At 39.8% G+C, this 14,352-nt stretch overlaps 1 protein-coding gene across 1 annotated transcript; it reads left to right on the top strand.

Moving 5' to 3' along the window:
* The first annotated feature begins 1,002 nt into the window (after positions 1–1,002).
* pias4a (protein inhibitor of activated STAT, 4a) lies at positions 1,003–12,678 on the top strand. Its single transcript, XM_086224446.1, has 11 exons — positions 1,003–1,053; positions 3,098–3,479; positions 3,570–3,654; positions 3,758–3,799; positions 4,441–4,531; positions 4,981–5,109; positions 5,420–5,525; positions 5,637–5,710; positions 5,847–6,007; positions 9,110–9,261; positions 9,348–12,678. Exons 1-11 carry the CDS (start codon positions 1,027–1,029, stop codon positions 9,620–9,622), a joined length of 1,524 nt encoding a protein of 507 aa, XP_086080572.1. The 5' UTR covers positions 1,003–1,026; the 3' UTR covers positions 9,623–12,678.
* The last annotated feature ends 1,674 nt before the right edge of the window (positions 12,679–14,352 follow it).

Genomic DNA, 14,352 nt, shown 5'->3' with positions numbered 1-14,352 from the left:
ATATCAGTATAGATTAAATTATATCTAGACTTACTGGTATATAAAGTAGGACAATAGCAATATCAGACAACCTTTTTGATGTAAAAATTGTAAAATAAAAAAAATTGAAGACAATATATTAAGCTATCACTTGACCCTGAGTTTATGAACATATTTTGTCATCAGTCATTAAAAACTGTATGTGTTATTTGATTATTACAGATAACCTGAATATCAGGCAGCACTGGTATGTCCCTGAGAAAGAACTTGTGTTATATTGATGTTGAACACTCACAAATAAGGCCAAAACAAAACAGACCATGTTATTACACGATACTGCTATTCCATCAATTGATTTCTGTTTCCATGAGGGTATTCTTTGCCACATATCTGGAACATTTGTAAAATCAGGACTGGATCATTGTAAGGGAGTCTAATCTTGTCCTTTGCATACTTGTGTCCATTTCTCTAATTCGTGGCAAAGTGTGATATGTGAGTTGTGACATTGAGTGGCTGGCCTCATCACTGACATGTAAGTATAGGCCTGCTTCTTTGATTACTCGCATCGCCATTGAATTATGAGAATACCACAGACAAAGCACTCACTCTATCGCTTATGGCAGGTCATAGAACCTGAAATGGATTTCTCCTTCGGACTGGATCTGATCGGACCATGCGACCAGATCCATTTGACAGGCCATGCTTTACATCCATGTTCAATTAATACTCTCTTGAAGACACACTTTCGCAAAACCGCAATACTATTAACCCAAAATATCATTAATTTCAAAAGAATTTTGCATATGGTCTCATTAGTGGACAATGAGGCCTATTTTGGAGAGGAGACCTGTCTCTTAGTGTTTTTTAAAAAGTTGCACTATAACTTTAAAACACAATTGTTCCGCCCATTTTACATGTAGTGCCTCGGGCCTCTGTGAATAGTACTCTGTGATTGGCTGAGGGAACCTGTCTTTCAAAACAAGCTCACCGTTTCATTGGTGAAAGTCTAGCCGTCGTCTCTGACTCTCGCGGTACTGCTGCACGAAGATGGCGGCCGAACTGGTGGAAGCGATGGCAAGTAGAACCTGGCTGGCTTTGGTTTGATGCGAGACGGGCGCGGGAGAGTATGTTGAATTAGTTTTAGAGGCCGATAGGCCGGGGGTTTGGTATGAAATGGCTTAGAGCTTGTACCCTTACAAATAGGGTGCATTACGTTCACGGAAAAACGAACTAGCCTCTGCTGCTAATGTAGCTTGCCTGCTAGTCAATGTTAACTAAGCAAGTGCGATGGTTTAGCTAGCCTCACGCTGGCTCTACAGAAGACTGCGAAAATGAATGATGGGACCATGAATACTCTCGGGGTGTTGGTGCTAGCTTGCTTTTCAGCATGTTAACCTTTGAATTCCTCCGTGTCTGTGTTGAGCCGAATGGTTAATGGAGCTGTGCACCTGTCAAAACGTCCAGTTGCCATGATTGAATAATGTTACCGACGACCAAGTCTGCCAGAGTAGCTAGCCAGCCGATTATCGCAGACAGCATTGTTAAGTGTTTGGTTCAGTGAGGCTTGGGAAGTACACCTTCGTTAGTATTTACTTGTCCATGATTAGCCGGAGAAGATTTATGTCAACAGTGTCAAACAACGCTGTACCATGACAGACGGTTCAGTTTGTCATATAACAACACTGTTGTTTTTGTCTCTCATCAAGTTAGCCAACTGGCTCCGATGCTAGCGACTGCCTTCAATGTAAACATCCTCTTGCAGGCTGTATTATGAAACCCAACGGAACCAAATCTGCGTAGTATCTAAATGTGTATATGCCAATGAAATGTTAAACGCCATCATCACAGTGCACTGATTACATTCTATTCAATCTGGATAGCAGTGATACTTGAGGTGTGACCACACAAAAAAAAAAAAACATTTTTGACTTATAATGGGCTTCTCTTTTGAACAAGAAAATGGAGTATATTCTGGCTATAATTCAATCAATCATTTTCTCCCCTATAAATAACTAATAATATCAGCAGATACAATTTTAACAGATATTTTTCTAGTCTGCCCTTTAATATCATTTGCTGTGACATTTCAAATGATATCTTTTTAAATACTGAACATTTCAAACATAAATTCCCCAAACTGATTATTCCACACACATTTGTGTTCTTGGACTTCACCTCCAAAATATTTCACACATTCAGTGTTCATGCCCTGATGCTTGGACTGAGTTTGAGGTGTTGTTTCATGTCCAAGTGTTTGATATAGCAGTGTGGCATGAATGTTTATGTTCCTGTCTACTTGATAATGTGGTTTATTTTGGGTCATCACTATGCAGAATTGTTCTGCACCAGAAGGCTGCTCTTACATTCATAGAGGGAAATTTGACTTTTACTGACCTTAAATCTGAGATTGCATGCATAATAGAAGGATTTTAGCTTGGAACCAATTCTCTGTACAGTATAGAAGTTTTGTGATGTGGCAACGTGGCTTTCTAGTGAAAAAAGAGTCCAGTACAATATTTGTTTCCATTCTTAGCAGATTTTTTTTTTTTTCAAATCTACAAACATTGCTGGCAGGAGTCCTGCATTGCACTTGTACCTTTTTAACAGTTCGTGTTCAGAAACTACAGTTTGTTTAAGAATGGAATAATGTTAAGTAGTTGGTCTGTTATATTGATGCAAATGCTAATTTTAGCAGGAATCAACAACTCAAATTAAAACTCCGTATTATGTCCTGATAAACAATGCATGTTCATCTGCAAGTTAAATTTTGCACTTTTTATCATTTATTTAGAATTCTCTCTCAATCCTCTCACTTAACTAGTGTATTGTAGAATATAAATGTATATTCCAACCTACATCACACAGGTACATATTTTTGTTCACAGCAAGTGATACCCTCAGAAAAATATCAGCACTTTTGGAAGCAGTGCTGTTCTACATTGTGAATTGTTTGAAATGGTGAGAGGGATGATAAAGAAACCCAAAGGCAAAAGCGCTTTGGCAGTTTATGGATTTCTACTTTTAAGATGCTTTTCACTGTAGCAACCATCAGGAGGCAAGTCTATCTTCCTCAGCTCTGCTTTCTCCTTCTCATCTTTTCATCATCTCCTCCCTCTAGAACATGGTCAAAAGTTTCCGGGTCTCGGACCTACAAACGCTGCTGGCCTCTATGGGTCGCAGCAAAAGTGGGTTGAAGCAGGACCTGGTGGGACGTGCGCTGAGGCTGGTACAGACCGAATACAGCCCAGAGCTGCTAAAGAACGTCAGGCAGCTTTATGAGTCGCGCTTCCCCAAAACATCAGGCTGGTTGGCGGCACGTCGTCCAGAAGGCATCCCAGTTGCCTATTCTCCCCTCAGCTCCTCCCCCACTGCCACCTCTCAGGGCGCAGACTACCTCAACGGCATTTCCAAACCAATCCCCACTCCAGCACCAGAAGTCAAGCTGGTGCCTCTGCCCTTCTACCAAACTTTGGAAACACTGTTGCCACCAACAGAGCTAAGTGAGTTGAAGAATTTGTAAAGGATGTCCAACATTAAACCACACCCTTGTGTGTGGTTGTTGTGATGACTTTTTGTGTCCACATTTACAGTTGCCCAGAACAATGAGAAACTGCAGGACAGTCAATGCATATTTGAGTTAACACCGAACCAAGCGGACCAGATCAGAAATGCGAGGTAAGAAAACCAAACCTTTACTCTTACTTATGGCGCCTGTCAGTATTCACTTTATGTATAGACTCTGATGCTCACTGTAGTTTTTTAATATTTATTTTTTTAGTGAACTTCGTCCAGGAATTAGATCAATCCAAGTGGTTCTTAGGTAAGATAAATTTGATCTCATTGAAATGTGTTTTTCACAAGCTTGTTGCATGCTATTTCTGAGTTTTGCCAGTAGGTTTGCCACTGAAGTTTTCTTTATCAATAATTTTTATCTTCACAATTAATTGGGGAGTCATCTGGCCTTTAAATTGTCAGGATATTTTGAAAAATGCTCATCAAAATTCCCTAGAACCCAAAGTGGTGTTTAAATTGCTTTTTTTTTTGTCCAATCTAAATCCAAAACCCAAAGACTTCATTTCCTCATAAATGACCGAAAAGTAAAAAATTTAAAAAGTCAGATCATTTTATTTAAGAGTCTGACACCTGTAGGTGTCTGACATTTGGGCTTGAAAAAGACTGAATCAACAAAGAGATTATCAAAATATATTACTTTTTCTTTCGATTGCTTCATGGAAAAGTTGTTGCAGCTGTTTTTGTGGGTGGCTTTTGTCCAAGTCAGATTTTCTTTGACAAACTCATGGAGGAAAAGAATTGGTAACTAAGCCCAGGAAAATAGTGATTTTGTATTTTAACTAGAAGATCTAAGTCATTTCTGTTATGAACTACTTGAAGGTTTATCAATTGAACCAACAATCAGACATTCTTATGTAATTAACCATCATCTTCACCACTGTGTTGCAGAATCTGTTACACAGACTCCATTGGTGTTCAGGAGGACCAGTATCCTCCCAATATTGCTGTCAAAGTGAATCAGTCCTACTGTCACGTGCCGGTAAGTTGACTAAACTTTTAAAAGTGTGAATGTCATCCTGACCACCTTCTTTCTTCAGATTTATTATGCCAAGTTTATAATGAATGAAGCAGCTTCCTACTCCCTCTGCTTTCGTGATTTACGACATTAAGGAGCTGCTTGTTTATAGACAAGAAGTCCCAGTAGCTGCGTTTGCAATGTACTCCATTTTATGATTTGTGGCAGACCCTAATAAAATATTGGAATCCATACAGGTAGCTTTTGTTCTAGTTAGTTTATAACAATTTGTTCTTGTCTGTATTTTTTTTTTTAAGTGCAAATCTTTTCTGTACACACACGTGTGTGTGTGTGTGTGTGTGTGTACTTGCCTCTATATGTGTAATAGTAACCTCATAGACTGTACAGCTTCAACACTTGAGAAGCAATGCCTACTCAGTCCATGTAATTTACATCACATTGTTTGTTCTTAGGGCTATTACCCCTCTAATAAGCCTGGAGTTGAACCTCGTCGTCCTTGTCGCCCTGTCAACATCACTCCTTGGTTGCATCTCTCCAATGTCACCAACAGAGTCACCATCACCTGGGGAAACTTCGGCAAGGTCAGGCTTTAATGCTGAATCTCCCCTCTTGCAAGTGGAGAGGTTCAGATTTCTTCTCAACAGATGTCCTGAAGCAGATCTGGGCCTTAAAATTCATCAAACATTTCTAAATGATACTCACAAATTCACCCTGTAGCCTGTAACAGCTTTTCTTTAATGAATTTGTGGGAGGTTTTGTTCTCTGTCGTGTTTTAATGTGTTGTTGGAAATTCAGTCCATCAACAAATCAGTTTTCAAATAGTAAATATGCCCAACTTTAGATTGGTATCCTTTTTAAAAGTACTCACAACCTAGTAATCTGTGTTTTCAGCGGTACTCGGTGGCAGTGTATTTAGTGAGGGTCTTCACTGCAGCAGAGCTCTTCAGCCAGCTCAAACTCTGCTCAGTTGAGAGTGCGGAACGCTGTCGTGAACGCAGTAAGTGTTGATCTAATACTCCTGAATTGTGTTTAAAAAAATCTTTTTTTCCTCACATTTTAGTACAGATATGTACTTTGGTTGATACTCAATTTTGTCATTTTTTTGTAGTTCAAGACAAACTACGTTTTGACCCAGAGAGTGAGATTGCCACCACAGGCCTCCGTGTCTCCCTCATTTGTCCAGTGAGTATCCCTAACTCCTCAGACACATTGTTGTCGAAATTCTACAATGTTTCAGTTTTCATGCGCTAACTTTGACACTGGCTAAATGTTTGTCCTAATATGAAGAGTGATAACGTGCTTCTTCTCCTTCCCTCAGCTGGTGAAGATGCGGCTTGGCGTGCCGTGTCGAGTTTTAACCTGTGCCCATCTCCAGTGTTTCGATGCGGTCTTCTTCCTTCAGATGAACGAGAAGAAGCCCACGTGGACTTGCCCCGTGTGTGACAAACCTGCTCCATTTGAGCTGCTCACTATTGATGGGTAAGGTGACACAAGTATGCATTGATTTGTAACCTTGGAGGTCTAAACTTTTGTAACGATTATGATCTCTATCAGTGCGTTGAAGTGAGCTTTGGCAAAAATTGAGCTGGGAGTATGTGTATTAACCTTGTCTGTATCGATGCAAGTTAAAAGGGTAAAACAAGCAGTCAGATAACTCCACACTCTCACTTTAATTTTCAGTATGACTTCAAAAACCTGGCTATAACTGTGTATAAATCAAAAATATGCATCTTTTCAACATCAGAAAATGTGTAACCATCCACAGTTTAAAAAAACAACAACAAAACAAAACACATCACTATTTATCAAACTTTATTCACTGACTCTGTTATTACAGCACTGGATTCCGCATAGAGTGCACAACTGAAATTAGAATAAGTTATTTGATTCATTACCCATACAGAAATAATCTGTCATTACATCAAAAGTAAAGTAGCAACTGCAGCAGTTTTGGGGATGAACAGCAAAATAATTAATGTTCCAAACCAACCCGGAAATGAGCCGTTTTTGACATTCTTTAGTCAATTTCTGACTATCCTCATCTGCAATCTGGAAATTTAGGCCCCCCTCTAATAAAATTCAGTTTGACTTGTTCATCAACTTTTTGATCCACTTCATCTAAATGAATGAAAAGTGTTTGTCAGACTCTTCAACAGGTAACATAAGTTTACCAGTCGGTGTGTGTCCTAGCCTTACCGCCTACAAACCATTTTGATATGAAACCAAAGACCGGACCACAATACCAAATTTTACCAGCAGGTGTCACATTTCACATAGCAGCTGAGTAGGGGAGGCTTCCGCAGAGGTTTATACTAAGCCAGTTCTGCCCCTCTTATAACTCCCACTTCTCTTCACACTGCTGTGAATTGCTGTTTGGACAAACCTTTGTTACGTTAGACAGAAAGTCTTCAACTTCCCTGTGAGCTGAAATCAAAGCACAGTCTTCCTTATAAAGTACATCTGTATTTGTGTGTATAGAGGAATGGTATATATGTGTGTAAGCCCACATCACTGCTGCCTTCAAACCCAAAATAAAGCTGCATTTGAGTTTCCTTTTTGAGACTCGTGTCTTGTCACCACAAAAATCTGAACTTTAATGTGCAACGATCATCAACGCTCACACCTGTGCTGCCATCTGATGCCTGGTGTTACTGCTGCTCTCGACCCAACAGACTCTACGGGCTCGATCAGTCAGGTTATAAACAAACATGATATGATGATAGTCCTGTCAGCATGTTCGTTATTGCTAATTCAATACAAGTTGGATTCAGTGCTGTGACATCCTCCACTCAGGTAGTCATGTAGGCAGCTCAGTGGAGTTTCAGCTTGTTTGCGTAAAATCGAACCGTTTTGAGCTGGTAGACCAAACTATTCTGGACCAAAAAAGTGAGTCAACTCAGCTTTTCTGTGTGTTGAACACTGTCCAATATTCGAGGAATTTGAACTGTGTTCAGCAAGTCTACATTTAGTCAGATTCTCACTTACAGAAAATCACATTGTGTGTACAGTAAGAAAATACATAGATGAACCCTGAGCGCATTTTATCAAATCTCACAACGGCAAGGGCATGTTATTTCCTGTAAATTCTTGGCAAGTCTTACACACGCACACACACACACACCTTTACCCACAGAATGGAAGCATTGTATTACAGGTTAGCTTAGGGGTGTTTTTGCTGCCCTGATATTAAACTCATATCTCAGCATCCTTGTTTCTCAATGCGAGGGAAATGAGCTGCGATTATCACACTGTTGTATCATCATCACCTTCGTGGTTATGTTACGCGTATTTGCTAACAACCAAAATTTTGCACATCCAGTGATCACTTTGCAGCATAATTAATGTAGAAATCAGTAAACTACTGTTTTTGTTGATAAATATTAAATATTCACACTCCTTTGGCTCTGTTTTTGGTCGCTGCAAAGCTATATATATTACAGTTGCATTTTCTGTGCCAAGCAGGTAATTTTGGCAAATTATAGCTACTAGAACAACACTTTGAAAGTGGCTGGAGAAACAGAATAATAAAAATTGTGAGTTAAAATCAGCAGGCCCTGACCAGGGTTACACTTCTGGGTATGATGGGGGTTGGACGGTTCACAAAGTCCGTTTATTTTCATTTTTTTAACACTATAACAATTCCCTATATCAGTATAAGGTATACAGCGGAACATTCCAATGCATGAAGTATTCTGAGATTAAGGTATTCTCAAAGACATGTCTTGTCTTCAAGGAATTGGATATTTGAAGCAGAAACACTGTTTCCTCAATGGGAAATATTTGATTCTTCAAAGGCAGAACTAATGCAACATCCTTGTGTGTGTGTGTGTGTGTGTGTGTGTGTGTATCTGCAGCAGATACACAATCAAATAGAATTTTTGTGTCCCTGTGGAACCTTAAAACCGTAGTTCACGTGCGTGTTAAACCTTGCCTTTTGTTTTGAATGGTTTAGATTTTACAGTTCGGTATAACATCACTAGTCAATACCTTAGAATGTTTGGTACATGATTATTATTAAATTTAAAGATTATAGTTCATTTGTAAACTGAAATGCAGTTGCAGGGATGGGATTGCCAAATGTACATTTACAACCTTTTTTTTCAGATGAATTCGTTCACGGAACGCAAATTGAAAATCAACCTTTTTGATCTAGCTTGTAAAGATTATGATCAAGTTTCCTTTCCACGCAGGGCTTAGAAGGGCTGGGCAATATGGACAATATTCTAGAACACAGTATTGTTGACCTTTATACCTCAATAATGATAATGTGACGTTGTTGAATGGTGCTGTTGGGATGACAAGTGTTTCCCTCAAAAATAGTAACACAGTGAGAAATAGAGAAGATAAGTGACAGCGAAGCGGAAGACAATCTGTGCTTTATCATGATATCTATCATATTGCTCAGCCTGATTCCCCGGTGGGGAGAGTGCTACTGTTTGCAAAAAAAACTAATTTAAAACAGACACAAAAACAGAAAACTTCTCTCCAGAGGTTTGCTGGGCATTTCTCCTGTTTGAGAATTAATTTTGTGGTGCAGAATCTGTTGTGTGAATCATCCCTGACTACCTGTGTGTGTTCCAGGCTGCTGTCTGAGATTCTGAAAGAGACAAGCGAGGACATCGAGGAGATTGAGTACCTAACTGATGGCTCCTGGCGACCCATCAGGGATGACAAGGAGAAGGACAGGGAGCGAGAACGCAGCAACACCCCAGAGTACCCTGTTGTTGATATATGTACGTATAAACACCGCCACTCTTGCTGTGATTCAGGGCAAGGGAATCCTTTTGTACCCGTTTTTAACTGGCGTCTCTGACTGCAGGCATTCCTGAGGCCAACGGTCATTCACCAGCCCACAGCAGCTCAAGTGTGACAGGCAAATCTGGAAGCGGTTCAGGGGGGCCGGCAGGAGTCACAGGAGGACCTGCTGTGCCGCCTGCAGGAGGTGTGGTGGTTGATCTGACACTTGACTCTTCGTCTGAGGAGGAAGGGGGCGGTGCGGGAGGTGACAGCGAGGACACTGAGGACAGCGCTGACAGTCCTGCTCCTAAGAGGGGCCGATACGACTACGACAAGGACTTGGTCACTGCCTACTGACCCCGCAGCTCTGCCCCCTCATAGACTGACACTCACACACACAGACGGAGAGGCAGGGGGCTAAAAAGGGGAAGACAGGAACAGAGTAATCCACTAGATGCAATGACCCTCCCTCATACCCAAACATCAGAGCCTTTTAGCAGCTCGGGTTTATATCTAGAAAAAACAAACACACTCTCAAACATGCACTGTCGATGAATCTTCGATCTAGAGTGATTAGGATTCCTGTTTGTACTGTACACCACTGGAAGCAACTCTAACCATTGGCCAACTATCACCTTGTACCGTCCTTCCTCTCCTAAAGGGATTAATGGATCCAGCACCCCCACGCCTTTCTCTTCAGACTATTCCCTCTCCACCACCCCATCTCTCTTTGTATCTGACTCAGAATTACAGGCTCTTTTAGCCGTGGGCGTTCAATGTGTGTGTCTCTGAGTTTTTGATTTGTGACGAACAGGCAAGTTGAAAATGACAGGTGAAAAGAAAAAAAAAAAAAAAAAGAACAAAGGAAAGAAGATTATTTAGGGGAGGCAGAAATGGCAGGAGTGTGATGCAAATTTAAAAACCTCTCCCACTGTGTTTGGATTTCTGTGTTCAGAGAATTAATTCAAAGCTTGAAAGGTTATATCAGGAATTTATCCTTTTTAATTATGAAAGGGCAGAACACAATACTGGCCTCAATGTGTGATGCTTTCCATTTTATGTTCTTGGATTTAAAAAAAAAAAAGAAAAAAAAAAAGAACCTACCTCAGTCATAAAAACTTAGCAGACTGACCAGAGAGTAGCTTAGAAGGAAGCGGAGGGCGGAAAAATTGAGACTTTATGGAGCCAATTTTACACTGGAGATTTTGTTTTCCTTTTTTTTTTTTTTTTTTTTTTTGTAATTATTCCATTTTTCACGCAGCTGTTTTTCTCTGGAGCTACACAATTTCTTTCGGAAAGTAAGTTTGTGGATAATCAAGCTAACTGTAGGTGGTACCGTGGCAACCTGTAAACCATTACTGCAGTTATATTGCTGTAACAGGACTTAGTCTGGTACATCTCTCAGCACCATCACATACGGACACAACTCCTCAAAAATTACCGTACTCTAAATGTATTTCTTAAATTCACGGGCAGAAAACGGTTGCAAGATTTTGGTGCCTTTTTGGTAAGTGGTGAAGATTGGAGGTTGTGGTCGTACGGTTAGCTGAGCTGGGCCTCAGTCAGAGTGTTTTATTTTCTCCTTTTCACATTTACAAGCAGAAAACAATGTGGTAAAGGTCAGTTAAGGAAAAGATTCAGAAGTGCTGTTACCCTTTCTGTGCCCTGCATTTTTCTTTTATTTATTGAAGTGCTTCATATTCTCTAAGCAATTGTTTGGAATGAATCTACATGTCTGGTTGTGCACAGACAGGATCTAGTTGTTGCAAAAAGCAGGACTCTGCTGCTGCTGCTGCTGCTGCTGCTGTAATTGGTCCGGGCTTATGGCTCCGCTGTCGACATCTCGTCTCCCCTTCTGAATTAATCCGACCTGGGTCAAAGCCCTATTCAGAGTACTGTGCTACGGTGGGTTCAACATGTTGACACAAAGAAACTTAATGAAGTGTCAATAAGTACAAGCCCCACCAAGCTTAAAGTCATTGATTGGATTACAAATTGTCCTGTCTGGAACAAGTGGAGCTGCTTCAACCAACAATCCCCCTCGGCCTCCTTTCAGTGTAGATAAGGTCATACCTATTTGCTGCAATGGAGTTGGACTTTAATTGCTACGTGCTGTAGGCTTTACAACTAATGTTCCTCCGCACCTGCACTAGTTTTGCGTGTATGTGACGGCTGCTCCTCCTCAGTAAGGAAGCTCTGACTGGTTGTGTCGTATTGTTTTCAAAGTCATCAGCATTTTGCCCAATTAGGGGGAGGGGAGTGTTGCTAGAGCTATTTGCACTTTTCATTTAACACTTCATCACAAATTCTTGGCTTTTTTTGAAAGCCATCATGTATTGTGAGTATTAACCGAGGATCTCCTGTGACCAGTTCTCCTCAAACGCATGAGGATATGTGAAGCTGTGAGAGCGGCTCCACGTGAGGCATTTGATTTGTAGTCATGACTGCAATTTTTTTTTTTTTGTCCATCCCTCATCATCCCTTTGTTGCCATTTGACAAACATAGCATCAGTTTTTCTTTTACTTTGCTCAAATGCACAGAGGAATGATATTTACACATTGATCCAGGGCCTCGCTGTTGCAAGCGCATCCTTGACAGGATTGGAAAAAGTAGGTTCGGTTATAACTGGTCTTCCATTTTTCTCTCTTTTTTTGACAGATTAGAAAATTGGTATACTGTAGAGAAATCGTAAACCACACAAAGCTGATTGATGGCACCTTGAGAGACATCAGGCTCTGTCTCGCAAACAGATATTCTTTACAAGGCGCTTAAAAGCAAAATAATGTCAAGAACTCCTAATACCTGTCTTTAACTGGGCAATTTGTATTTGTAAGTAACTGCATTTAGAAAACGACATTTGTTGCTAGATATAGACGGTCATTATTCGAGCTTATCTCCTCAACTTTTCTTTGCCTTCTGGTCAAAGATGAGAGGTGGTGCCGGTTGCTACTGTGGAACTGAGCCAGATGAGTTTGTAGATGTTGGGAGCTGGAGAGAGAGCGGAGAGTCTGGTCTTTTTGGTAGTGGCATCTCTTCTTATGATAATGCATAAGGTAGCATGGGCAGAGGCTTACAATCCATGATGTAAATGTTTTGTTGTTTTTTTTTTTATATGTTCATATTAAAAGACAATAAAATTAAAATAATATTTTATTAAGCCTTGAATTGCCTCCAGTTGTTCCTGTAAGGCAAACAGACAAGAAGCTGTGGTGGACACCAGTACCTGAAGCTGATGCCACTGACGACTTGGAGGGCTGGTCAAGGTAGAGATTGTCATGTCCTGTACCAAACGCTCAAATATGGGGACACATTCAATGCCTGTTGAGGATAAAATTGTAAAATTCAAAATGATCGTATTCTAACAGCTGTTATTGACGTGTGGAATTAATTAAAGTCGGTTCTTAAAAACCTGTTTGATGCTCTTTTATTTTTGAAAGCAAATGTTAGCCTTCCTGTATTCAGACAGCCATGTTTCACTATTTTGTCCAAGTGTAAAATGTCAGCTTGTGTTCAGTTAACTCAGTTCTTTTCTCATGGAAAGGTCGTGACACCTGTAGTAAAAAGCAACTTGTACTTTGACCTATAAAGTGTTATATGATGATCCTGATTAAAACGACTATCTGAAACGAGCTAGACAAAGTTCTTACTATTATTTCATTTAGCTCTGTGTACTCTTGCAGCAGGTGAAGTTGTGCCAGAAACCCTGCTCTCTCATTTATCATGAAAAGAAGTACAAATCTGCATGTTGCAGCCATCATCTCAAAAGTGTTGTCAACAAAACACCCCAACATGAAAATCTGTGTCAATGTTGATCCCATTCTTGTCTCAGGTTACAGTAAACACCAGATAGTTGTGCTGTCACATTGTGTGATACAGTAATTGTATAAGGGATGAGTGATGGTGAGCCTCACTGATATCAAGACCTGGAAACTCAAGAATCTTAATGGACTTTGTTAAACACATTATCCACCCAACTACAAGCTGATGAGTGTAATTTACTTGTCCTCATTATGGCACTCTGATCATACACCAAGCCATGTATGAAATCTAGTCTTGTTTGTAAAACTGTCGCGGCATGCAGCCATATTAATGCGTGAATTTAAGAGGGTTTATTTGTCTTCTTTTATTACGCGAAACAATCAAAAATTCAAACAAAAACAAGTTTTCATTGTGATGATGAAAACAACACTAACAGCAAAACTACACATACATAGTAGAAGACATGACAAAGACGAAGAAGATAAAAATCGATTAGTAATAAATAAAGCAAGACCCTTTTGACAGCTTTGCAGCCTCCAAAACTAATAAATGAATGCTATCAGGTTGTTTTGCTTGTAGCAGCATGTTAATGGTGGAGCTGTTGCAGATTTAAGTGTTGGATGTAGTTTAATCCGTATTGATGCATCATATTTGTTAAAATGATCATCGTGTTTTACATATTAAATGAGAATCTTGTTTCTTGTGCCAATAAAGCTCATTACACTGTCAGGTAAACTTAACTGAAATGATAGGATATTAAAGTGTTTGTCAGTCGTTTGACAGTCGTACAGTGAGACAAGAAGCCATTCTATATCTCTTAACTGATATCTCATAAATACATTCAAATAGTAACATAAGGAGAGTTAACTCCAGCTCGTGCATCAGGTTTGATCAATTAATCGTCATGTTTTGGGAAAAAAAAGTCATCTTCCAAGTAACTTGTAACTGTCGCTGTTAAGTAGTGACGAGTACATGATTAACTTCTGAAATGTTTTGAAACACAAAGTGGCAGAAAACAATACCTGATGTAGAATTTTACAATGAAATGTACTGTTAGTGAAATTGAAGTGAAGGAAAGCATACATAAGAGCGAACGTACTTACCATCGGTACTTTTCAGGGATTTGTCAGATATGATAGATACAATGTACGCATTTTTATGTTGTGCTTTGAACTACTTTATATATTTGTATGTTGCTTCCTCCACAGCAATGTATCCGTATCGTCTAGGTAATCATAGATGTTCTTTAATGGAGAAGGTGTAATAAATCCTATTTTCATTTTTGGAATATTTTTATGGTGTTTTTGGTTATAAACGTGTGTCCAAG

Source organism: Aulostomus chinensis, chromosome 14 (genome assembly GCF_037954235.1).
Source record: "Aulostomus chinensis isolate RoL2024-O1b breed Wild chromosome 14, RoL_Achi_v1.0, whole genome shotgun sequence".
Classification (NCBI taxonomy): Eukaryota; Metazoa; Chordata; class Actinopteri; order Syngnathiformes; family Aulostomidae; genus Aulostomus; species Aulostomus chinensis.
This window is presented reverse-complemented; position numbering and strand designations above follow the sequence as displayed.

What these genes read in the sequence shown, in the direction of transcription:
- pias4a (XM_086224446.1), top strand. Translation starts at nt 1,027, where the DNA reads ATGGCGGCCGAACTGGTGGAAGCGATG. An exon ending in AGTCCTACTGTCACGTGCCG is followed by an intron (nt 4,532 to 4,980) that starts GTAAGTTGACTA and finishes GTTTGTTCTTAG; the next exon opens with GGCTATTACCCCTCTAATAA. An exon ending in GTGTCTCCCTCATTTGTCCA is followed by an intron (nt 5,711 to 5,846) that starts GTGAGTATCCCT and finishes TCCTTCCCTCAG; the next exon opens with CTGGTGAAGATGCGGCTTGG.